Source organism: Pan paniscus, chromosome 1, assembly GCF_029289425.2.
Source record: "Pan paniscus chromosome 1, NHGRI_mPanPan1-v2.0_pri, whole genome shotgun sequence".
NCBI classification, from domain to species: Eukaryota; Metazoa; Chordata; class Mammalia; order Primates; family Hominidae; genus Pan; species Pan paniscus.
In genome coordinates this window covers 12,104,650-12,129,179 of record NC_073249.2, presented here as the reverse complement: position 1 = coordinate 12,129,179, position 24,530 = coordinate 12,104,650, and the positions used below count along the sequence as shown (strand labels likewise).

Sequence of the window (24,530 nt, the reverse complement as noted above, 5' to 3'; positions counted from 1 at the left end):
TCAGTTATTTACCTTTTTAAGTACTGAGCAGGCATTGGTCTCATTTTGGAGATTTCGTGCAGGAGAATTTTGGATATTAATCAAAATAATAAGTTACATATTTAGAGAAAGAATAATCTAGAAGTCTCTGGACCGATAAGCCTAACCTGTCTATCAGGAAAGAGACTGGAAGAAAATAATTGTGTAACTATTTGATTAATATTTTCATAAGAACGGTAGCAAACAGGATGGCCTTGTAAAGAACAAATCCTGTCAGACTATAACTTCCTCTTCTGACAAAATGAGCAGTCAGCTGGATTGAAGGAGAGGTAATAGACTATCTTCACTTTGCCAAGGATTTTGATTTCTGCTCAGCAAGCAAATACATGAGACAGTTTTGGGTAGTGATGACCAATTTAGAAGGAAATAAGGCAAGGTAATGAGGGGGAAAGTGATGAGTGAAGGCTGATACCTTAGAAATGGTGGTCAGGAGTCTGGATGCGGTGGCTCATGCTTGTAATCCTAGCACTTTGGGAGGCTGAGGTGGGTGGATCACCTAAGGATAGGAGTTTGAGACCAGCACGACCAACATGGTGAAACCCCATCTCTACTAAAAATACAAAAAATTAGCTGGGCACGGTGGAGTGCACCTGTAATCCCAGCTACTTAGAAGGCTGAGTCAGGAGAATCGCTTGAACCCCGGAGGTGGAGGTTGCAGTGAGCCAAGATTGCGCCATTGCACTCCAGCCTGGGTGACAAGAGTGAAACTCTGTCTCAGAAACAAACAAACAAACAAACAAACAAAAGAGATGGTGGTCAGGGAGGCCTCTTGGACAGGATGTTTCAGCCAGCATCCAAATAGTGACAAGGCACCAGTCATGTGACCTTCCCAGGGAGAGTGCTCCACAGAGGAGGGCTTAGTGGGTGGCCTTGGCCAGTGCGGTTAAAGTGCATTGAATAAAGGGGGCGGGTATGGGATAATGAGAGGGGTGGGAAAGAACAGAGAAGCAGGTCCCTGTAGGTGTGTGATTGAGGGCATGGATTCTACTCAAGGACAAAGAGAAGAGGTATAGGGGGACTAGACCCGGCAGAGGCAGGAGAGAGAGGCTTTGGAAGCAGAGCAGAGGGTAGGGGGCCTTGGACTAGGGCACTGGCAATGACATAATTAGAAGCATCCAGATTTGAGATATATTTAGAAGTAGGACTTGCTGATGGATTAGACGTGGGGAGTGAGGGAAGACAGTTAATCCAAAGATGATTCCTATGTCTTTGGCTTGATAATGAGGCACCATCCACTGAGACGGGGAAGACTGAAGAACAAGAGGTTTGGGGAAGAGATTTGGGAGATGGGGGCTCTGTCTGGGAAACGTCCTATTTGAGCTGTCTGCTGTGCATTCCCATGGAGGGGCTGCGTAGATAGTTGGATATAATTGTAGAGCTTAGGGGGAGAGGTGGACGCTGGAGATAAACCAGAAGTCACAGCCTAGTGGTGATATTTGGATGATCTTATTTGGATTCTCACAATTTCTCTGGAGGCAGTTATAAAAAACAGTAGATGGGTGGGGGGCAGTGGTTCACCCCTGTAATCCCAGCACTTTGGGAGGCCGAGGTGGGTGGATCACTTGAGGTCAGGAATTCAAGACCAGCCTGGTCAACATGGCGAAACCCAGTCTCTAGGGAAAATACAAAAATTAGCCAGGCATAGTGGCGGGCACCTGTAATCCCAGCTACTCGGGAGGCTGAGGCATGAGAATTGCTTGAACCCGGGTTTAAGTTGCAGTGAGCTGAGATGGCGTCACTGTACTCCAGGGTGGGGACAACGGAACAAGGCTCAGTCTCAAAAAAGAAAAAATTAAATTAAAAATAAAACCCAGTAGATGATGGAGGGTACGCCAGTCACCCATGGGTGGCCAGGCGTATCGGTAGAACTCAAGGTCCAGGAAGAAAAAGAGCAACAAGGAGGAGAGGTCAGATCAACAAAGGGGTTTCCAGGGCCCTCTGTGCGTTGAGCAAAGCCTTACCAGAGGAACAAACAAAAGTATTGCAAGGGACATACTTACACTAAGAAATTATTGGAGGCTTATCTGAAATTTGAATGTATCTGGGTGTCCTGTCTTTTACCTGGCAACCCTACCTCAACATCAACAAAGGGTTGAAGCCTTCTTCTTTCCCCAGAGTTCCTGCAACTGCAGCCCTACTTTTTAGCATGCTGTGCTGTCATCGCTTTGAACCTTTTTTCAGTCAGACTTTGTGTGGTTCCTGAAGGCAAACCTTGTGTGTGTTACGCACCTTTGTGCAATCGTTACACTGAAAGACCAGAGTTCAACAGGGATGCTGAAAGCAACTGTATTCTGTTCTCTCGCTGTCCCTTTACAACCATTTAGAGGCTTGTTTTTTTGCCAGGAGGACATTCCTGTCACTTTTAGTCACGAGCAAAGTCTTGGCTCCATGCTGGAATGTTCAGTCCAGTTTCACAACCATGACTTTAAGCTTCAAATAGAAAGTGTGTCTCCTTCCAGAGACTGGGAGCATCTGGCTGAGGAGCCTAAGACTGAAGGATGGACTATGAGGTCAGCTTCCCTTTAATTTCCCTCGTTTGAGCCGCTCCTGCTCGCACCCCAACCAGGCTGCTTTCACCTTCCAGAGCTGGAGGCGGCCACTGAGAGTGAGGCTGACAGCATAGCAGGAATGGTCTTAAGTTACCAGCATTGGGAAGATCTTTGAAGGTGATTCTTTCTCTGAGTGATGTTTTCAGGGGTTGCTCAGAGGACCCACCCTCTCCTCTTCAGCTCCCTACAAGTGCTGATGCCTCCCGCACCTCACCTCTCCCCAGCCCCGGCTTCTGCATCTTCAGCACACCTCCATTCAGTCTCTTTGTGCTGAGGTTATCCAGCCCCTGGCAGGAAGCTTTCTTGGGTAGGCGCCTTTAAGACGGTCCTAGGTTGCATGCCATAACCGGTCTAAGGGAAATACTTCCATCTGCAGTCTGTGGCTGGCAGCTAGCTCCTGCTGTGGTTGTGTATGGTCCCCCAAAAGAGCCACTTACTATTTGCATTTCTCAGGCATGAGTCAGATAGAAATCTCCAGGGGACCCATATCAAGCTTTCTGTGTAGTCTCCTTGCAGCCTGTCTTCCTGGCTTGAGGCGAGTGGGGGATGCACCTCTTGTGCCCCCTGCGTCTCCTCCCTGAGATGGGGTGGGTGGGGTTAGGGATAAAGACAGCGCTCCAACTTTCTCCAAAGAAATCATCTCTCTCAGCCACTTCTACCTCTACTGTAAGCCTCAAAATCAGTTTCCAGCACCCTCTCTGCAAACCCCACATAGGTGTCCTAATATTCTCTTTAGAACGTGGGAGCCTTTGCTACCTGTTTTATTGTTTTTGACCTTTTGGTGCCTTAGCTGAGGCTGTGAAGAGAAAGTGCCATCCTGTTACATTTGTATTTTTAGCACCTAGCTCAGTGCCTGGTACATAATAGGTGCTCAAAAATGTGTGCTTATTTATTTATTTAAGCAAATGAATCATTAATCAACTACAGTAAGAAAAGGTTGACAACTGCCAATCCAGATAACCCACTAGTGTAGCCCAGGAAAAATATTTCCATAGACCCTGAGATTTCACAACTGAGGCAAGATGAGACTTCAGGGAATTCAGAATGTCTGCTAAATTCCTGATTCCCCTAAGTACGATATAAAACTGAAAAATAAATCAGTGATGAGATTTTATGTAATGCCTTGGCCCATCTCAGATCAAGTGCAGATTCCTGGGATGGTGCCACCATTTCTTTGCTTCTTGGGTTCATCTCTGAGCTCTCTCCCTCGGCCTTGGTCCTTCTTACTCCCTTTAATCATGAGGGCCGCTGGTCTTCCTGGCCTATCCCGCCTCAGATCTGAATGGTGCCTTCTTACCATTCAGCTTACAAGTCACTTGCTCCAAGGAGCATTTCCCTTACGGCCTTCACCAGCCTGTCCCCTCACCACCCCATCTTATGTACCTGTCACAGCACTCACCTGTCTGCACTGTGCACACTATAAGCTCCAGGAAGCAGGCACTGCCTTGTTCACTCTGCACTCCAGGAAGCGAGCACAGAACCAGGCAGAAATAATGCTGAATGAATGAGTGGATTGGCTCAAGAGCATCAGTTGAAAACCCTCTGAGTGGGGCTTTAGGGTAGGTCCGCCCTGCACATCTGCCTTCAGCTCTCATTAGTGCACAGCATATATTAAGGAGAGGATGTTGGTTTGGGCAACCTCAACCTTCATGGCTGAAGCAAGCACCCATTGGTGGCTCAGTACACCTGCCACCTGAAGTGTAAGCACAGAATTCTGCCAAATATCACAGCATAGAGGCTGAAAGATCATGTCAATCTTGAGGTTTAGAGCTCCTTTTCTCTAATTCACATTCCTTAGTCCTTCATCTTTAGAAATTTCACTGTGATCATGACATCCAATGACAAATTCAAAAAGATAATTCTGTTCGTATCATACACCGTTACTTGGTTTAAATCCAACTAAGAACTGTAGAAGTTGGTGTCAACATTCTCCTGGGTTTTATAACCTTCCAAAAGCATCACAGTCTTAGCTCTGTATGTAACCTCCTCTTTTCTCCTGTGCCACCTCTACCCCAGACGAATATAGTTAAATCAAGTCGAAGCTAGGATATGGTAGGATCTGTTAGTAAAAAACCCCAAAACACAAAAAACCCCCTAAATCCCACTCCAATATATTATATACAAAAGACATCAAACGTGTGTGTTAGGAAGTTTTTTTAGAGATAGGTTCTTGCTCTGTTGCCCAGGCCAGAGCACAGTGGCATGATCATAGCTCACTGCAGCCTCACACTCCGACAGGAACATTTGATTAAACTGGAACATGAAAACAGAAGAGGCTATTTTAGTAAATTATGTAATTAAATTTTTTAGATGTTTGAGGAATACCTAAAGTATTTCCATTTGGAGATTATGAACATGAAACCTCATTTGATGACACAAAACGTATCTCTTTCTTAAGGGATTCTCCACAGTTTGTGAGATTATCCTCTTAACCATAAAATCATAACATATTATGTACATGTGTCATATGAAAAGACAATTATAAGAAAGTTGAGGCCAAATCTGCTGGTTGCCTATTCAATGTTCACCTTCCTTTTTTTTTTTTCTTGCCAAGAGAGCCCTAATTTTGTTGAGGGTGGCAATGCAGCCAGCTAAAACCTATATTTCCATTGCCTCTCTTATAAAGATAGGTGACTAAATTCTGGCCAATGAGATAGAAGTGAAAATTACTGGTGGAATTTCCAGGAAAGCTGTTCAACTGGTGGATTCTCCATATGACATGCTCCCTTTGCCCCACCATACACGCCTTGCTCCCATCTGAAATTTGAATCCAATGGCTGCAGCAGCAGCAGCCATTTTGCAACAGTGAGACTTGACTCCATGAACTAAGGATGATGGACTGAAAGACAGGAGGTTGGCACACTGATGACATCATGGAGCCATGGTAACAGTTTTGGACTGCCTAGTTTTAGACTTAAAGTTACATGAGAGAAATGATCTCCTCTGTTGTTTAAGCCCCTGTTTATATTTTGGGGGGGGTTCTATTACTTGTAACTAAAAAAATTCTAAAAGGTAGTGGAATATTTATGAGAAAGTGAGTGTGTTTGTGTACTAGATGAGAACTAATCAAATAACTCTTTTAATATTGATAAGAATAATAATGATGGAAAAATTAGAAAAATCTATATTTTTAAAGTTGTTGCACTGAACATACCATCTGATTGATTTTATTTCTGATAATATAAATAATTTCAGTTCTTTATTTAACAGGAGCCACAAACAACTACATAAATACATGCACATACATGCATGTACATTTTAGTGAGTGTGTCCATATTCTAGGCATTACATTCTGCAAGTTATATTCATTATCTCATTTAATATCAACAGCAATCTTATGAGGTACTCTTATTATCCTCATCATATACACAGAAAAACAGAGGTTTAGACAGTTAAGTAACTTGCTAGTGAGTGGCAAAGAAGGGATGAGGACTGAGTCTGGCTTGAAAGCCCATCCTTATGGCCACTACCTTGTCCTGATTCCTGGGAGCAGGTGAACATGAGTCCATTTGTTTAAGCCATCTCTCAAGTCAATAACAAGGCTGGTAAAATGTAGGGTGTCTTAATATTGCAATAAATAAATATAATCCACCAAGTTGGACCTCTTAGCAAACTTCAACAGGTAAGGAGAATTTCTACTCAGATGGTAGATTTCTAGTATCCAGGAATTAGAGATGTATAGAGAGCATGGAGATTCAGGTTAGGTGTTAAAATGGGTAGCCAGGTGGCCTAGTTTAAACCAGACTGAGCACACTAAACTCTTTTTCCTGAAAAAAAGCAATGAATGTTCCCATTCGGAATGGGCAGGGTATGTATTGTGTTTGCTGTCTCCCTGACCTCATCATCCAGCACCCTCCTGCTCCCTCCTTCGCTCTGCCCATAGTGCACCACTGCACTGCCCTGCCCTCCTCGTAATCGTTCACACATGCCACGTACACTCTCAACTCCAAGCCTTCGCACATACCAATCCCTCTGCGTGGAGTGCTCTTCCCTTAGATAGCCACAAGGCTCATTCCCTGGCTTGATTCAAGCTACTGTTGCCATGTGACTTCATCAGGGATGTCTTCCCTGACCATTTTCTCTACAGAACTGGCCCCTCTGTTACCTTTATCCTGCTTGCTCCTTCCTTCTTCCTTCCTTCCTTCCTTCCTTCCTTCCTTCCTTCCTTCCCTCTTTCCTTCCTTCCTTCTCTCTCTCTTTCTCTCTCTTTTCTTTTCTTTTCTTTCTTGACAGGGTCTTACTATGTTGCCCAGGCTGGACTTGAACTCACGCAATCCTACCACCTCCACCTCTGCCTCCCAAGTAGCTGGGGCTACACGCCCGAGCTACTCCTCCTGGCTTCTGCTTTGTATTTTTTGATAGCACTCAATGCACCTGACATATACATTTACTTGTTGGTATCTAGCTCCTCCCCTAGAATAAAAGCCCCATGAAGATAGGGCCAGTGCTTTATTTGCTAGGACAAAGCCTGGGACACACGCAATAAACGTTTGTCGAATGAATGAACGAATACAGGGTTCAAAGAACCTGCTCATGTCCTGTTGTTCTGTGAATACCTGGAAGACATTAGAGATGGGTCTCATGCTGGGACAAACTCTACAGACACAAACGTTTGGAGGTTACTTTTGTGTTACTGAACACAGCAAAATGGTTAGCACCTTGCAGTTAAAGAATGAACTCCACATAGAGGAAGGGATGAAAAGAAGAAAGGTGTTTCAAAATGGAATTTTCTTAAAAGGAAAGTGAAAGTAGAAAGCCATCTACAAAATGGTAAACAAGCAGTTCATGACCATTGACAGAAAGGATTCTTAATTATTACCCATAAAGAAAAGAAGAAGTATAATAAAAAAGTAGACACATTTTCTCTGCCTCTATGCAGTAGTTATTGCATTTGAGGGACATTACCCTTAAACATACACCTACAGGCCTGGGCAATACAGGATCAAGGGCTGTGGTTCACAGGAGGGAGATACAATCTCTGGCCAGAGTAATCAAAGCCCAGAAGGGGGCTTTGAACTAGTCCTTGAAGCATGGAGTGGATTTCAGCAGGATTTTGTGGCCCTGGATGGCTAAAGAAATAGCAAAAGAAGAGGCACGGCTGAGTAGCTTTTTAATCTGCAGAACAGTAGTCTGCTTGGGAGGCAAAACGGGAATACTAGGAAAGGAATATTGAAAAGGTATGTTTAAGGCTATATCGTGGGGAGTCTCCAAAGCCAAGATGAGGGGTTTGAACATAACCTGGAGGCATCTGGGGGCCACCTTGCAATGGTTCTAGTTCTTATTGGGCAAGGAAGTGACCAGATGAAAAACATTATTATAGGGGGTGGTGCTGGTGGGAGTCAGGAAGATGATTTGCACTGGAAAAGCATAAGAAACAGGAAGATTAGTGATGATGTTAGTGAAATACTCTGGGATATAAAGACAAGAATCAGGAAAATGTCTTTTACTTATAAAAAGACACTGACGTTCAGTGGGGAAGGTGAGAGAGGAATCAAAAATGGTGATCAGAGTTTGGATTCGAGCTGTAGTACAACAGAAATAGGCAAATCAGGAGGAAGATCTGCCTTCAGGGACACATGACAGTCAGAATGACCTACTTGGGAAGCCACTAGGCAATTTGAGTTGGAAATGCGGCTGGGGAACCCACATTTCCTTAGGAACCCATACCTCCTGATGTGTAGGGGATACATTCCAAGACCCCAGGGGACGCTCAAAACCATGGATAGGACTGAACCCTATGTATGCTGTGTTTTTCCCCTATACATACAAACCTAGGTTTAAGTTTAGTTTATAAGAGGCACAGTAAGAGATGAACGATGATAACTAGTAATAAAATAGAACAATAATAACAATATGCCAGCATCACTACTCATGCACTTTGGAGTCATTATGAAGTAAAATAAGGGATACGTGAACACAGGCACCATGATACCAGGATAGTCGATTTGATTATTGAAACAGCTACTGGCTAACGGTGGGGAGTACAGAAGAGTGGATGCGCTGGACAAAGGGATGATTCATGTCCCGAATGGGACAGAGTGAGATGGTACAAGGTTTCATCACGCTACTCAAACTGGCACACAATTAAAAATGTAGGAATTGTTTATTTCTAGAATTTTCCATTTTATATTTTGGAACTTTGAGTAACTGGAACTGCAGAAAGCAAAGCTGTGGATAAGAGGGGACTACAGCAATAAGCAAACTTTTCGTCAGGTGGGGTCACCCTTCTCTGTGATGTCCAGGGCTCCTCTGATGCCAAGAGGTAGATCATGTGTACTTTTTCTATCTGCATGTAGTTCAGTCCTGACCCTGGAAATCAGAATACTAATTGTAGTTTGGGGCTTCATAATTTGGAAAGGAACTAATACGATAGTGGTGAATAACCTTCAAGTCTTGAAAAACTGATTTCCCCTAAGAATCCAAACTGCGGAGAAAGGCACAAATTGGATATTATTTCTGAACACATAGTAATCCCTGTCTCTTTCCAGAACTTACTTGGCATTCCAAGAGCTAGCAGGACCTGCTCTGGCCTGAAACCAGGGACAGATCTCCCGGGGCTGCCAGAGCCTTTTATAGTTCACGCTAGTCTAGACTCCTTTTTGTGCTTTCCGCTTTGGGATGGAGGTAGGGGAGGAGTATAAGTCCTTGGACCCCTGTGTCAAAACTCAGCAGCTGCATACTCTTGGCCAAGCTACTTAACTTCTTTAAGCCTTCTTTCCTGTTTTTCAAAAATGATATTGCTGCGAAGACGAAAAGAAAAAATAAAATGCAAGTGCTCGGAGCATAGTAAATGCTCAATAAATGAGGTTTCATCACCATCGTCATCATTCGTAATGTAATTTCTGGCCATCTTGCATTAATGCAGAGATTCAGGCCATGTGACCTGAGGACTGGCTTGTGGTGAATTCCCCAGGGATTTATTTCTAGGACAGGTGCTCATAAGAATTATAGTATTTTAGAACACATGCAATAAGGATGTAAATAAAATGGAAATTTTATAAAATGTTGGTCTGTTGAGTTCTGAAGTGGGATAAGAAGATAGGTATGAAATGTTCCTTAGAGATTTTGAAACAGGAAATCTGAGTTAACAAGAAATGGGCTAAATCTCAGGACGTTAGAGGCTCTCTAATCCTAATTTTATAATGATTCGATGACAATTCCAGAGGCTTTCAAGTCAGTAATAAAGCCTTTAATGTATGTAATCTTAATTGAAAGGAGCTGAATTAAAATGATAACATTGAGTATTTTGCTGAGTTTCCGTAGAAACCTTGAGGAAGAAGTTAATTTTTTAAGCTCATGTACATCATTGGGGAGCTTAGTAAATTGTAAGTCAAAATGAAAAAGCTTACATTTGTCCTAATTTTTTTCTTCTTTAAGGCTGTCTAGCATCCTGCCAAGTGAATAAGTGGGCTACGATGGCCCATTCTTAATTAGATGACTGCAGAAAAACTCTCAATTAAAAAAGCAAAAATATAATTTTTCCCTCTCTTGCAGAATATAAAATTAGTCATAAAGAAGAATACTTCCCAAATTTGGACTAAGAAACATAGAAATGTCATCCTCTAAACTTTTTATTAATAATTTTATGATTAATAAAGATTTAAAATGTAGTGTTATCTATTGAATATAAAGATTATATTATAATAAAGCAATATTAAGATAATAAAAAGCAAAATAAACTATTATACATAACATGAATTTAGAAAAAGAGAAATTTTTTTTTTTTGAGATCAGGTCTTGCTCTGTTACTAGGGTAGTGGCTTGATCATAGCTCACTGCAGCCTCAAACTCCTGGGCTCAAGCAATCCTCCTACCTCAGCCTCCCAGTAGCTAGAACTACAGGTTTGTGCCACCATGCCTAGCTAATTAAATTTTTTTTTTTTTTTTTTTTGGTAGAGATGAGGTCTCCATTGCCCAGGCTCGTTTTGAACTCCTGGCATCAAGCAATCCTCCTGTTTTGGCCTCTCAAAGCACTGGGATAACAAGTGTGAGCCATTATGCCCAGCCAATAAATATTTTAATAAAAATTACAAAATATATAGATATCAAATACTATTTTCTAAAGAAAATGGTAAATAATTTTTTCTATTTAAGGAACTATAGTTTTGTGCCTAGAAAAAGGTCTAATTGTTAATTTCTTTTAGTCTGAGTCTACAATAAGAATTAAATACAGTAAACATAAACTTTAAGCTGTATCCAAATTTTATGTATTTTTTCTCAAGTACACTTAAAATTGAGGTTAGTTAGTATCCTATGATCTCTGCACTGGAATTCTTACTACAATTGTCCACCAGAAGAAGAAACTAGGGAATTATAACTAAATCCTCCAAAAGGGTTAAATTTTTTTTTAAAAAGCTATAAGTAAAAAGTTTCCATAGCTTTCATTGAAGTTGCTTTCTTGTAAAAATTATTTCGTTATATAATTATGAAATATAACAGAATATCAGAGTATCAAAAATAATATTCCACCAATATGCCCATCACCAGTATTAAAACACTTGTTATATTTGCTTTGGTTTTCTTTTTAAAAATAAATGTTGTATATCATTCTCAAACATATTTTTATACTTTTAGAACAGACTAGAGATCTATAAACCTCATAGTTTTGTATTTTTGTGTTTTAAAGTCCACATACACGGTGTGTTTTATAAATAGTCTCTGCTCTATGTCTACCTGCTGTTGAAGACTGTATGGGGTGAATAAGAAACATCGAGTGTCTAGGCCATTTAGCATTATTCCACTTACATTGAGAGAACTAAAGAAATAATAACCATAACTCTTGCTAGAACAGTTTACAGCCTAGTTAAAATGCCAAAATGAAGACATGGTAAGCGTTTTTATATTATTTTACCTACCATCTGGGTAGAATGGAGTAATTAAGAAACCTGTCTCTGCATAGTTCTGAATAAAATAGTTTAAAACGTCAATTTGATACGTTCTAAATTTGGAAGATCAAATCATTTAACATTAAATCAGGAGCCAATTTCAGAATATAGTCATTGCTCATGGAGGACTCTTACCCGACTTTTTGGGAGCTCACTGGTTGTTCCTTTAGAGACTCATAAGAGTAAACATTCACATAAATAATAATGGTTTAAGAGTTGGTTAGTCGTCATGGCTACAGGGATAGGTCAAGTTTTTAGGTAAGGTGACTGGTATACTTCCATGAGATAGGGCAGAACATTACTAGTTCTACCACGGACAGCGAGTATTTATACACATATTGTCATTCTCCTGGAAATTTACAAAACCTACCCCAGTAAGTACAAAGTTAATGAATGCTAAAAATAAAATATAAACTGCATAGAACTCAGTGGTCGATTTTAATAATGATGCCGCAGAATGTAAGATGTAGGTAAACGGACGCAAAAATCCTTGTTTTACAATGTCTGCATCTCTGTAGTACTGACATTTGAAAACTTTACTTTGCACATACTTATTTTAAGTATGATAAATGAAAGCGCTGTGGACTAGGAACAAGAGACAAATTGCTTTCTTGTCCAAATTGTCTCAGACCCTGTATTTTCTTAGTCATAGCCGTTTGTTAAGCAGGCATTTGGTAGACTATTGCATGGAGGATTGCGAGAGCAAGATATTACTATCTGCGGTGGAATGCTTGAATTTCTTCTCTCAGCAAGGATAATGGGTAGCACAGTCTGACTTTAGACCCATCCAGTGGTTCAGACTTATAGATAGTATCCCATACTTTACCGCAATTCCTTGTTGAATTAAGGCTTGCACTTCGAATACAGACTACACACTTCTGGGTCTGTCTTGTACCACATTGTCTGGCATAGGCGCTCACTATATATTTGTTGAATGTTAAAGTTCTGTGCACCAAAACCGTGCACTTTGCATCGATTATCTGCGAAAAGCATGGTACACTAAAACTAGATCTTGAAGAATTCCCATTTGATCATGAATAGAGGTAATCCACGTTTAAAATACCAGGTGTTGGGTAATCTCTACTTGGAGATTAGCCACCCCGTGCGCCCAGGTGAAAGATATCATTCTTCCGTGCGATCCGAAGTGCCGTGGAAGTTAGTGCCCTAGCCCAGTCCAGGAGGAAGAGGCGTCGTGCCGGCGGTTTTAAGCTCGGAAGGGGCAGGGGAATGAGCCCAGGGACCCCAGCGGGGCGCAGGTAGGAGGCTGTGCGCTCGCCGGGTGCGCTCCGGCCCCGATTCCCAGCGCAGCCAGTAAGTGGCGCTGGGCCTCGGGTTTGGCGGCCCGGAGGAGCGGGCTGCGGATTACCTGCAGCAGCGGGGAGCCGCCGAGCTCCTCCCCGCCCGCCCCCACACCCCACCCCCACCGCTGCACTAACCCCGGCTCAGCTGGCTCCGCGCACTTGCTCGGAGGAGCCGGGGCCGAGCGGACCGCTGGCTGCAGGCAGCGAGCGCGGCTGGGCTGCGGGGCTGCTTCCCCGCGTCCTCCGGGCCCGGGCCGCCCTCCTCCCGCACAGTGCGGAGCAGGGAGGCCCCGCGCCTCGACCACCCGCGCCCGAGCGTCCGCGCCTCCTCCTCCGCTCTGCAGGCGGGGACCGCCCGGCGCTCGGCACCCGGCAGCGCGGCCCCCTCCAGCCCCCGGCTCCCGGCAGCAGAAGCAGAAGGCAGCGCCAGGGGCCGCCGCCGCCGCCGAGCTCCGCGGGGCTCGGGAGCCGGCCCCGGCGAGGAGGCGCGGAACCATGGCCGATGGGGGCGAGGGCGAAGACGAGATCCAGTTCCTGCGAACTGTAAGCGCCGTGCGTCGCGTGTGCTGTCAGGGGAAGGGGGCGTCAGGGCATCCACTAGCGGGGTCCGGGCAGAGTGACAGCGGGCAGCGGGGACTCGCGGGCGGGGCGAGGGGTGCCCCCTGAGGATGCGGGAGGAGCGGGCATCACCAAGTGTGTGCAGGTGTGCGTGTTGGGGCGAGGGAAGGCAAGGGCGCGTGTCTGTGCGCGAGTGTGGAAAGCTAGAGGATGGAGCGCGGCTAGCCGGCGGCAGGCGCCCGGGCTCGGACCCGGGGCACCGGGGACAGGAGCGTCGGAGCTGCGGGAACCGGGGGAGGAGGGGACGGCCGGTCCGGCCTGCCTGGTGGCACGGCTGGGACCTCCCGGGCGGCCGGGGGCAGGGTGCACAGCAGGGTGGCCCGTGGGGGCGCGGGGAGCGGCGGGAACTCGGGCTGTTTCTGGGAATACCGCCGCCGGGAGGTTTCTTGGGCTTTCGGGCTGGACCCGCGCGTTGTCACGGAGCGAAGACGTTGGTTCGCTTACTCCGTGTAGCGTGCGGCGCAGCTGACCGGGGGCGGGGGTGATGGTGCAGGACGCTGCGCGGAGGTTTCCCCCAAGTCAAGGTGCTGCGAAAGCGGAGGAGGAGTCGCCTCCGTGGTCCCCGCGGTTCCCGGGGCTGGTGCCATCCGTGGTGGTGCTGTGACCGCTCGCAAAGCGTGGAAGGCATGGGAAGCGAGCGTGTGTTTGCGTGTGTGCGCGCGCGCGGGTGGTGTTGGGGAGAACATCGTGAACGTGTCGTTCTCTAAATGCTGGCTTACTGCATGCCAAGTGAAGCAAAGTGTGTGTGTGTAAGTGTAAGGGCAGGGTGGCTGCCCCACACTGGGTGGCAGGCAGGGAAAGGTTGGCTCCACACTAATACAATTCTTTCTCCTTAAGTACCTCTTGGCACTGCTCCTTCCTTTCTCTCATTTGTTCGAACACTGCAGATACTTCCCAGGCTGAGGCATTGCACACCTCCAAGCTGGGACTGGAGAGCCTCTCCAGAAAAGAAAATGCCCTAACTTCCTGCTAAGAATAACCTAGTTAGCATCCTTTCAGTCGTTCCTTCTCCACTTCTGTCCTCCTTCCCGAAGGATGTTCCCTTGCAGGATTCCCCAGACTTCCCCAACCTAGAACTGCAGCTTCTGCTGGTACTTCTTTCCTCAGCAGTACAAAAACAAAACAAAACAAACAAACAAACAAACAAACAAAACCACTTCCCGGTTACGGTTACCTATAATCACAGAAAATCGTAGAGACGGTGGAATTTTGGAATATTAACTTTTAGGTGTGAAAATAGTCTTGATGTATTTGGGTACTAAACATATGAAAACAGCGAATTTGCAAAGGAACGTTGTAAACGACTGTCTCTTTCTCTTTTGTGCATTAAACGGACTGGGAGAAAGCTCTTTGGGAAGGATAAAAATCCAGGGTCCACATCAGATGGCAACCTAATAGTAATCCAGTCTAATAGCTGCAGGTTATGCACCATTGCATATGCTTTTTGAAGTACTGTTGGCCCAAGACCGGGCTTGGAAGAGCCTCTTCACTAATACCTTGGTCACGGTGTATAAAGCTGCTAGTAATACAGTTGTCTTTTTCATAGAAAATAGACTATAAGGGGTTTTTTTTTTTAAGTAATTAACACCACATTAGATTTTTCTCAAAACTAAGGACTGTTTTATTCAGGTGGACAAATACGGTTGCTGTATAATTTTTCAATCAATTCGTATCAAACTCTGCGGGGTTAAAATTAGCTGGGACATTTTGGTAGGCTTCATGCACTCAAGGGCTTCCTGCGGGCTTAACTGTTAAGCCGAGCTCATGGAGGTGGTGTTATCAGAATGCTTAATGGGGACCGAGGGAACGTGCTGGCTGATGAGGTTCTGCACATATAAAGTAATGTTAACTCTGTGCCACTCAGCAGCTGCCTGTCAGCTAGAGCAGCACCTTTGATAAGTGGGTCCTGGGTAGAGATCTGGCAGTCCCAGGCTGGGATTTTTCTTTTAATAAAACATCCGTAGGTTGTTGTGCTGAAGATAAATGACCTTGAAGGAGGTGACACAGTGGAGCAGGGGGATTTTTTTTTTTTTTTTGGTATAGCATTAACATCTAAAAGGAAAACATGCCTTTCCTCACAATTTTCCAATTTTCATATGGAAATTCTCAAATCCTTTACCGGCTTCTCCACCCATTACCGTCCATCCTTCCCTCCCCCACCCCCCTTTTTTTTCTCTTAACCTGAGAATGTTGGTGGTTCAGAAATGCTGATGGGGTGAATAATGGGGAGACTGTAGTATAGTTCCCACATTGAAGTCGCTTCTTTTTTTTCTGAGGGCATTTATTTCTCTGTCATGTGCAAGCTTGTCAATATGAGTTATTTCTTCCTCTTCTTCTTCTTCTTCTTTTTTTTTTTAAAGCAAATAGCCCAAGGAGTATTAGGAATCTGTACATCTTGATAAAACAGTTGTAGATGGAAGAATTCTTGATAGTGATGGATGAAGCTGTTTTGCATAGAAAAAGAAAAACAGTCATTAAGACACCATAATTGTGAATTTGATGGGACATTTCATATGTTCTGATTAGAACATCTGGATTATTATCTTGAGCAGGTCATTGTCTATTGGATTTGTATTCAGCACCCCAGCACATTGAGGCATCTTTTTGACCACTGTCCACAGAAAGCTTTTTTGCTTTTCTTTTTTTAGAAGAGGCGTGAGATCACTGTTAAGGGAAGTAGAGGTGAAATCTTTAATGGGCTGTATCTGTGAGTTATGTATGCTGCTGTAAATTAATTCCTCATTTGCAAAGGGGTTTGTCACTGTTTAGCTTGTACCCGTCTCTCTGGCATCTCTGTTCCATTTGCTGCTGCTTGTCGAGTTGGCTCACATTCCTTCCAAATAGTTATGTAGATGAATGATCATTGATTCAGTGGCTCCCCCATCTGCTGGAAACCTGCCCACTTGGGTCTGTTTATCTTTGAGAGAGATTGAAAATATGTTTGTGTAAACTCTGGATATGCTGGGACACTTATTTTATGAGAGAAAAATCCTATCATAAAATAAGCTGTCAGCTTGTAATGGATTCATTCACTGTCATATCCAAACATATCCATGATTTGGAATGTGTGTTTTATTTTAAAGATTTTATTAACTTACCAATGTAGCAACAAACTGTCATTTGGCATTTAAAAACACGCATCTTTTTCGTTATGGTCCTCTTTTCTTTTTTTTCCAACAATCATACGGAATGTTATAGAAGATATTCCTCTGACTTTAGGAAAACCATGGTATAAAATGACCTTGGTCAAGTTTTTTTTTTTTTTTTTGAGTACTTTTTCTTTCTTTCATTTGTCTAAGTACAGTTGAGTTACCCTTGTGGTGTACTGTGTCATGTAGTTTTGTATTTACCCATAGATTGAGACTTAAAGCTTAGTCCTGGCTGTAAGAATGATCCTGATAGGAATGCTTATGGTCTTCCTCCTGTCTTCCTTTGCAGAATGAAGTATTTCATTATAGATTTCTTCTCAGTGTTCATACATCTTGTTCCACAATGACAAGAAGCATCTTTAAATATACTCATCGACAAATAGTGACAATTATGCAGTATAGATGCCGGTGTACAACACTGCATAGTAGGTTGGATGGGAATACTTAGCCCTAGTTTGTAGAGGTCCAGGAAGGTTAATGGTATGAAGTCAGTACTCAGCAGTGCAGAACGAGGACTAAAATTCAAATCTTAGGCTAATAGTGTTCTTTCCAGGAGAGAAAGGCTTCTTTATCTGCTGTTCAAGTATGTTTTAGGTTTATAGCAAAAGAATACCAAGTCAGTTTTCTCAGCTGTAGGAATGTCACAGAGTACAAATGAAAAGATGGAATGAGCAGTGGAAATTCGCACTTTTTGCTCCCTTCATAATGAAGCTATGGGGAGTTTTAGATAGATATGCACTATGGTATTTTCCCAAGGAACTGATGGAAAGCCCACCCAGGCTTACATCATCAGACTTATTTTATTTTAACTTAGAAATTAGCATGTACACATTGGCAGGAAGGGCAAGATCTAAAACGCTTAGGGCACTAATTTATTTGACATTCAATTGTATTTGTACTTTGGCTTCAGATAAGTGTTTTTATCATGGCTGAATTACCCAAGAAAGGACTCCAGCAGCACTGGGTGACTGTGCTTCTTTAGATAGCTTTCGGGAGAGAGGGAGAGGTGATGAAGCACACATTTTTCCTGAAACTCTGACATTGTGGGAATTAGATTAATTCAGAAAACATTTGTTGAACACCGTCTGTATGCATAGCATGTTAAGGAAGTATTCCAAATAAGTAGGGAAGTGGTTTGCAGCTGTAATTGCAAAGAATAGATATAGAGGATGGCATGGAGCAATCAGAAGGAAAAATGCATAAACAAACTCCAAAACATTAGGGTAGGAAGAGGCCTTTAGAAAACATTACCCTGTCCAACCCATGCCTCTCTGATATTGCAGATAAGGAAACAAAAGCTCAGAGAGCCAAATGACTTGGCCCAGTGTCACACTCCAAGTTAGTGGCATTTAGTAATGCAGAGTATATGAAAATCTGTGAAGAATTTCCAGAAAGGAGGTTTACCAGCACATCATTCTTTATAGAGTAGATTTAAACCCACTTTTCCATTTTATCCTTAACTTGACCTTCATAGAGTTCTGTCTCCAAATCTGTCCTCTTGTCCTTCCAGCCAGTGAAAAGGAGGTTTCTTTTGTCTTTTCTAATATTACAGTCCCTCACATGGCCTGAATCTTGGTCCTGGAAGCCAAGATTGGAATCCATCCTTTCTATCCTTTTTTTTTTTTTTTTTTTGGCCTCCCTATCCACTTACTCCTTCTGGTTTATCTTGAAGCCTGTTAATTTCTCCCATCTTAAAATGTCTGTCTTTGACCCGGATACCTTATTTGGTTGCTCCCCTCCTGCAGAAGTGGTCTTCTCCCACTGCTTGTACCCCTCTCCATGTAATTATCTAGCTTCTCTTCCTTCTTCAATCTACTTTCCAGGATGTTGCCAGTAACTCCCTCCTTGCCACGTCTAAATGTCCCTCTCTGTCCCTATTCCCTTAGATTCCTTCTCAAGCTCTACTACCCTGACTTTCCTTTTTGAAGCTACTCTTTTGACTTTGGGGACATGGTACCTTCTGGGTAATTTTTTACATTTCTGATCATGCTTTTTCCAGGTGCTTTTCATTCCTTTTACTCCAAGTGTGTGGTTATCCCAAAAGATTCTATCCTATTTCCTGTTCTGGCTCTTCTGCCTTCATGAGCTTATCTATGTCACAAAATCTGGGATCTCTTGAATAACAGAGTTTGAAAAGACTTAACAATGACTTCATCCAGCTCTGAGAGCCAGAGAGATGAAAGGAATGTTCCCAAAGCGACTCTTTTTTGTAGGAGAAACCCACCATAGGTTCGACAGCCCTGGGCCTTCACTTCAAGCCTCTGTTTAGACTTCCCTCTTGCCTCTCGGACCCCAGAAACACCAGCTTGACATCATTGCCTGTTCGGTTCCCTAAGCGACTTTCCTTCCTAGTGTCTCTGCTGATCAGTGGCACTGCCGTTTGTGGCTGTGGCTCCAGTGTGATCCTAACCTTCAGAAGACCTGAGTCTGAGGCTGGAATCCACCAGCACCTAGCTTTACGGACTTAGAACAACAGTGCCTGGCTCATGGGAATGGCTCAATGCATTTGTCTCGTTCTCTTTCTTCTCTTCTGCATCTAATTTGTCATCATAGCCCATCGTGTTTCTCTTTGCAATCCAACTCAGATTTCGATGTGTTTCATACTCCGTTAGCTTCTTGTTCTGATCCCAGTACTCATTTCAACCTTCGTCATCCTTCCTCCTGCAACAAATCGGCAACCCACCTAGAATCCTCCTGCCATTTTAGTCCTCCTGAAACCCTCGTGTCCATCTCCCAGCCTCAGCTCACATCCTTGCATATCCTGTCTAATTTCTCCACTTGGCCTTTTATGATCTGCCCCTTGATACCTTGTTTACGCTTTTCATCCTACGCAGAGTTTTCTTGGATCACTCTAACCAATTCCAATTTTACCTTTCTCTGACCATTTATCACTAATAATTAATAAAATGTATGGAACTGATTGGGAAACTCAAGCAATGGTCAGAGAATGCTCTGACCCTGATGCTCTGTGGGTGAGTTGGGACCGTGTTGGGCATTGGTTTCTCATGATGCTTGGTGCACTGTTAACTACAAGGACAGACTTGAGAGAAATCTTGTGGCAAGGAGAAGATCGGGACAAGAGAAAGGATCCTCCTGCCCACCAGTTTAATGTGAACATCACTTGAATGCGTCCAAATGCAGAAAGAAGGAACCTGCTATGAAGGAAGTAGGCAAAGATAGTGGGGGTGGAAGAATAGAGGTAAGATCTCTTCTAGAAGCAGAAGAGTAGGAGGGTTGGTGGGTGAAATTCTGAGATGAGGACACAGGAGGTGTGTAGGGTGAGAGAGGCCAGGTGATGATTGCTGCTTTGGGAGGCCGCAGTGGCTCCCAGGTCCAGTGGGAGGGGACACCCGGAGAAGGCAATTAGAGAGAGGGAAGTTACAGTCAGTAGACCAAATGAACAAAGGAGAGTAAGAGAATAAATTAAGGATTAATTGAGTCTGAGTGATTAGGGCTGCCCAAAAGAAATACTGGTTTAGAGTCAGAAGCTGTATTTCAAATGAGCAGCTGTCAGGGGGTGAGGTGACTTCCAGGGGCACTGTTAGAGTGTCCAGTGGATCAGTTTCATCCCCTTACTTTCCTCTTTATTAATCACGGGAAGAACATTGGGATGAGGACCCTGCCAACAAATGGTTGTGTGACCTTGGGGCTGGTGGGGTCAGATAGAGATTTGTTTGAGAGAGGTAAAATGGGGAGGTTGTTTTCTCAGAGGGACTTGCGGTAATTTCCATTGTCATGTTCGTAGTCTTAGGGTCAACCAGACTCAAACCATTCCGCAGGATGAGCATAACAAAATCTCACCCTGGGACTGGAAAGAAAAGCTTTGAATGATCCTGGGGTCCCTGGAAATCCTCATCCTGGTGGATTACAGGCCCTGAAAGCTGACAACAAGCTTTGAGCCAGGATTCTTGATGATGGGTGGTTTTCTTTCAGGGAAGAGGAGATGTTAACAATAAGAGAAGCTTGCAGACAGGCATTTAGAAGGAGCTAGGAGAAGAATTCTCTCATGTCAGTAGCCCTCTTAGGGACTACTTAGGTTCGGATCCATTTAGTAACTGAACTCCTAGTGAGCTTGTTTGCAAATCCTCTCTATTGTCCCAGCCGTGAAGTACTTCTCTGGCTTCCATAGTTACCTTCTCCCTGGCTGGTGAAGAAGTGGCCCATGTTTCTGGGGTTTCCCAGAATGTTACAGTCAGCCTCAAAGCCCATGTGGAAGGTATATTTCCTGGTTTCTATTGCAAAAGTTCTGTAGCGGTGTTGCTGCAATGAAATGGAAGTCCAAGGCATTCCCTGTTAGTGACGGAGTGTTCAGAGGACCTACACGTAATTGCTTTCATGTTCGTTACCCAAGTAGGGAACAGAGAGAGAGGAGCCACTGACACGTGAACCCAGGGAGACCTCCCCTGGATGGCTGGGTGCAGGTACTTAACACACACCAACCGATGATGAGTATCTGCCAATTTACTGGAAGAAAACCTGAAATCTAGCTGTGGAGCCAAGATAGATGCAGAAGAAAGCGAGTGGAACAGGAGAAAGTGTATAGGAACTCAGAGGCTGGCAGGGCCTTCCTGAGTCTGGGAAGGGCTGAGGTGGGAACGAGGACACATTTGCTCCCTGGGACACGTGGTTCTTAGCGTGCAGGGGAAACCCGCATGTGGTCACTGAGGGAGAGGCACAGGCCCACACATCTCATCACCATGAAGGAAGGAACAATTCAATGTGGCCAATTTGTTTTTCTACTATGGCAAGCACTTTTTTTCCTTTAACATTTTTGGTATTTTAAGAGTTTTTGCACATTTATTCTGCTTCTAATGAAGTTTTAATTGTTTCTCTTTCCTCTTGAGTTTAGAATTTGATTCATAATGTACATGGGAACCCATGAATTTCACTCATATTTAATGCATAACCAAAGATATAAACTGAAATGATACATTTTGAGAAGATCAAGAAAAGAAAAAGAAAGCTTACAGGAAAAATGATATCCTTAGTCTTGAGTCAATTGGGATATTGTTAAAATGAAGCCGAACAGCACACTGAGGTGATAGCCACTAGAAGTTGTATTCTCTTCTTTTCCACAGCAGGTTTCTGGTTTTCAAAATAAAAGCAATTATGATTTAAATTCTTCTAGCTTTTGCTAGAGTTTATATTTATTTCATAATCAAAGAAACTTTACATGAGGAAAGTTCGGTCTCACACACACGCACACACGTGTGCACAAATGAATGAAAGATATTCCACCATATTTTTTTTCACCAATTTTGACTGTGGTGTAGAATTCAGTTAAATTAGTCCATGTGTAGCAGTGAATTGTCTGTTGGTCTCTGTTATTTCTTCCAGTGCTTTGGGGTTTTTATTTTTATGGTTCCTTTCCCTTTGTCTTTCCCTTTCCCTCCCCTCCCTTCCCCCTTCCCTCCTTTTCCCTTCCCTCCCTTTCCCTTTCTCTCCCCCCTCCCCCCCTTCCTCCCCTTTCCCTCCCCTTTCCCTCCCCTTCCCCTCCCCTTCCCTACCCTCTCCTCCCCTTCTCTCTCTCTCTCTCTGTCTCTATCTCTCCCCCTCCCCTCCCTTCCCCTCCCTTCCCCTCCCTTCCCCTCCCTTCCCCTCTCCTCTCCTCTTCTCTCCTCTTCTCTCCTCGGGGCTCATGAGTGAGTTACTTGTGAGAGATGCTATTTTGATAGTGGCAGGACCAGCAACAAACCTGTACCATCTCAGCATTCAGGAACAATGGTGTCCACATGTCTTTTTGAGGTTGTACAGGGCATTCTTAAGGCACATTTGAATAGTCCCACAGGCTGAGAGGAGTTCCTCTGATCTTAAATACAGCATCAGCCTGAGGAGTAACCATTTCTAGTCAGGAGATCAGAGCTTTTTTACGCCGTGGCCTACCTACTGCTGTTGGCAACTTTATTTCTTGTAGGTGCATTGATATGTAATTGTCTGGCAGGTCTGTTCTAAGCATTGCATGTGTATTTTCTCATGAAATCCCTAGAAAATCCCTCAGAGGTAGCTACCTGCAAAGAAGTGAAGTGAGCCCAGTGTTTGCAGACACAGGCAGTGGAGCGACAGTTTCAGACCTGGGCAGGCTGGCTCTAGAACTCTCACTTAATCTTGCCATACAGGGGCCCTTTCTGCTGGAGATGGACATATTTTAAAATGAGAGGGAAACTTGGTGCCCTGCTTCTACCTTCAGGAAGTTACTTTATAATATCAAATGTGAATTTCTTACACTACCAGAGCCTTGCAGGCTGTCTGCCACATCATAGGCCCTGTGTTTAATGTTTGTGGAATTGCATCGAACTGATTCCATGAGATAGTATTTTACATAATAAATACAGAGTAGGGTAATTGTATGCAGTTTACTAGGGTACCTTAATGCAGTATGTGTGAACGGGATACCTCTTTTATCTGTAGCATTATACCAGGTGCCTAAGAGATACCATGAAGGTGGAAGCCATAGTTCCCGTAGAGTTCAGATGCTCAAACAGTGAAACCTTATATGCATCAACCTGGGAACAGTAAGCTTATGGTTCTATGGGGATTGTGTCCTCTGTAAAATTCGGAGGGTCCAAAAGGTGAAGAGATGATGGATGTGGTCATGATATTGGGCTCCAAAACTCATGGAGTAAATGGCCAATGGTGAAGTAAATGGTGGTAAAAGCAGAGATTCTATTTCATTATAAAATATGAAAAAAACATGAAAGGCAGAATCCAGACTATAGAACAACATGTAAGGCAGGAATTAAAGTTTCAATGAAATGCCGCCTTGATCTCTAAAAGTGCTCCAAAATCTCTTTTGTAGCATTTCAGGAAATTTTGATTCATTTTATTTTTGAAACAGTTGACATTTGGGGGAGTGGGCTAAGGGATGAAAATATGTTTCAAAGTGCTTGTTTTTTTAAGGACAATATTTTCAAGAACCGTACTTCAGGAGCATGTCACAGTTATGAGCCTGTAGGCAAGAACAGGGTTTTTTTTTTCTCTCCTTTTAGGGAAGAACAACATATTGAAGGATGATTAAGGCACTTGAAAAATGTGACAGAAACACACGCACGCACGCATTGCATACACAGGATCCAATCCCTGATGCCCTTTGCCTCTTTTCTTGTTTTATTTCATTTATTTATTTATTTTTAGACAGAGTCTCACTCTGTTGCCAGGCTGGAGTGCAGTGGTGTGATCTTGGCTTACTGCAACCTCTGCCTCCCAGCTTCAAGTGATTCTCCTGCCTCAGCCTCCTGAGTAGCTGGGATTACAGGTGCCCACCACCATGCCAAGCTAATTTTTGTATTTTTAGTAGAGATGGGGTTTCACCATGTTGGCCAGGATGGTCTCGATCTCTTGACCTCATGATCCGCCCACCTCAGCCTCCCAAGGTGCTGGGATTACAGGTGTGAGCCACCGCGCCCAACCCATCTCTTCTTATTTTTTAGACTATCCCGTTAGTCCCCTTTGGTCTTGGACATGTCTGTCATGACATGTTTCCAAGGCCAATGCCCACAGCTGGGAGTCATGATCAGCTTACATGTCCTGGCTTGTAGGTTCGATGAAACGTCAGGAGAACATTTCTTCTTCAGACAAATGAAAAGCCGAGATGAAACGTTTTTGATTGATGGCTGTCAGAGAAGCGTAAAAACTTCAGCTTCACTGCCATTCCCTTTGTGACAGGGAAGGGGCCATCACCTCCTGAAGATGGGGGTGTCATTATTAAATCTAAATGTCCTGCTCCCATCATGAAGAATTGCATCACACAGAAGCCTGCAAAGTCAGCCCGACTTGAGTCAGTCCTACTCACACCAAAGAGGATACGGAAACTGGTGAAGGACAAGAGACAATTGTGATTTCACCTCTTCCTGCGCCAGCGCCTGGTCTCTTCTCCATCATTCTGAAATGTTCGTGGACTGCCTGCTACGTGCCATGCTTCTTGCTGGACTTATATCCAAGCTTGTCCTGCCTTTAAAGAGCTTATTCTGTCTCTATGGGTGGGATAGGGAA

General features: G+C 43.9%; 1 protein-coding gene across 1 annotated transcript in view; it reads left to right on the top strand.

Moving 5' to 3' along the window:
• Nucleotides 1-13,121: 13,121 nt before the first annotated feature.
• Nucleotides 13,122-24,530, top strand: part of RYR2 (ryanodine receptor 2) — a 788,503-nt gene continuing 777,094 nt past the window's right edge. Inside the window, exon 1 of the mRNA XM_034949586.3 lies at nt 13,122-13,317. Coding sequence (XP_034805477.1) covers nt 13,270-13,317 — 48 coding nt within the window. The 5' untranslated portion in view covers nt 13,122-13,269. The remainder of the gene's footprint in view (nt 13,318-24,530) is intronic.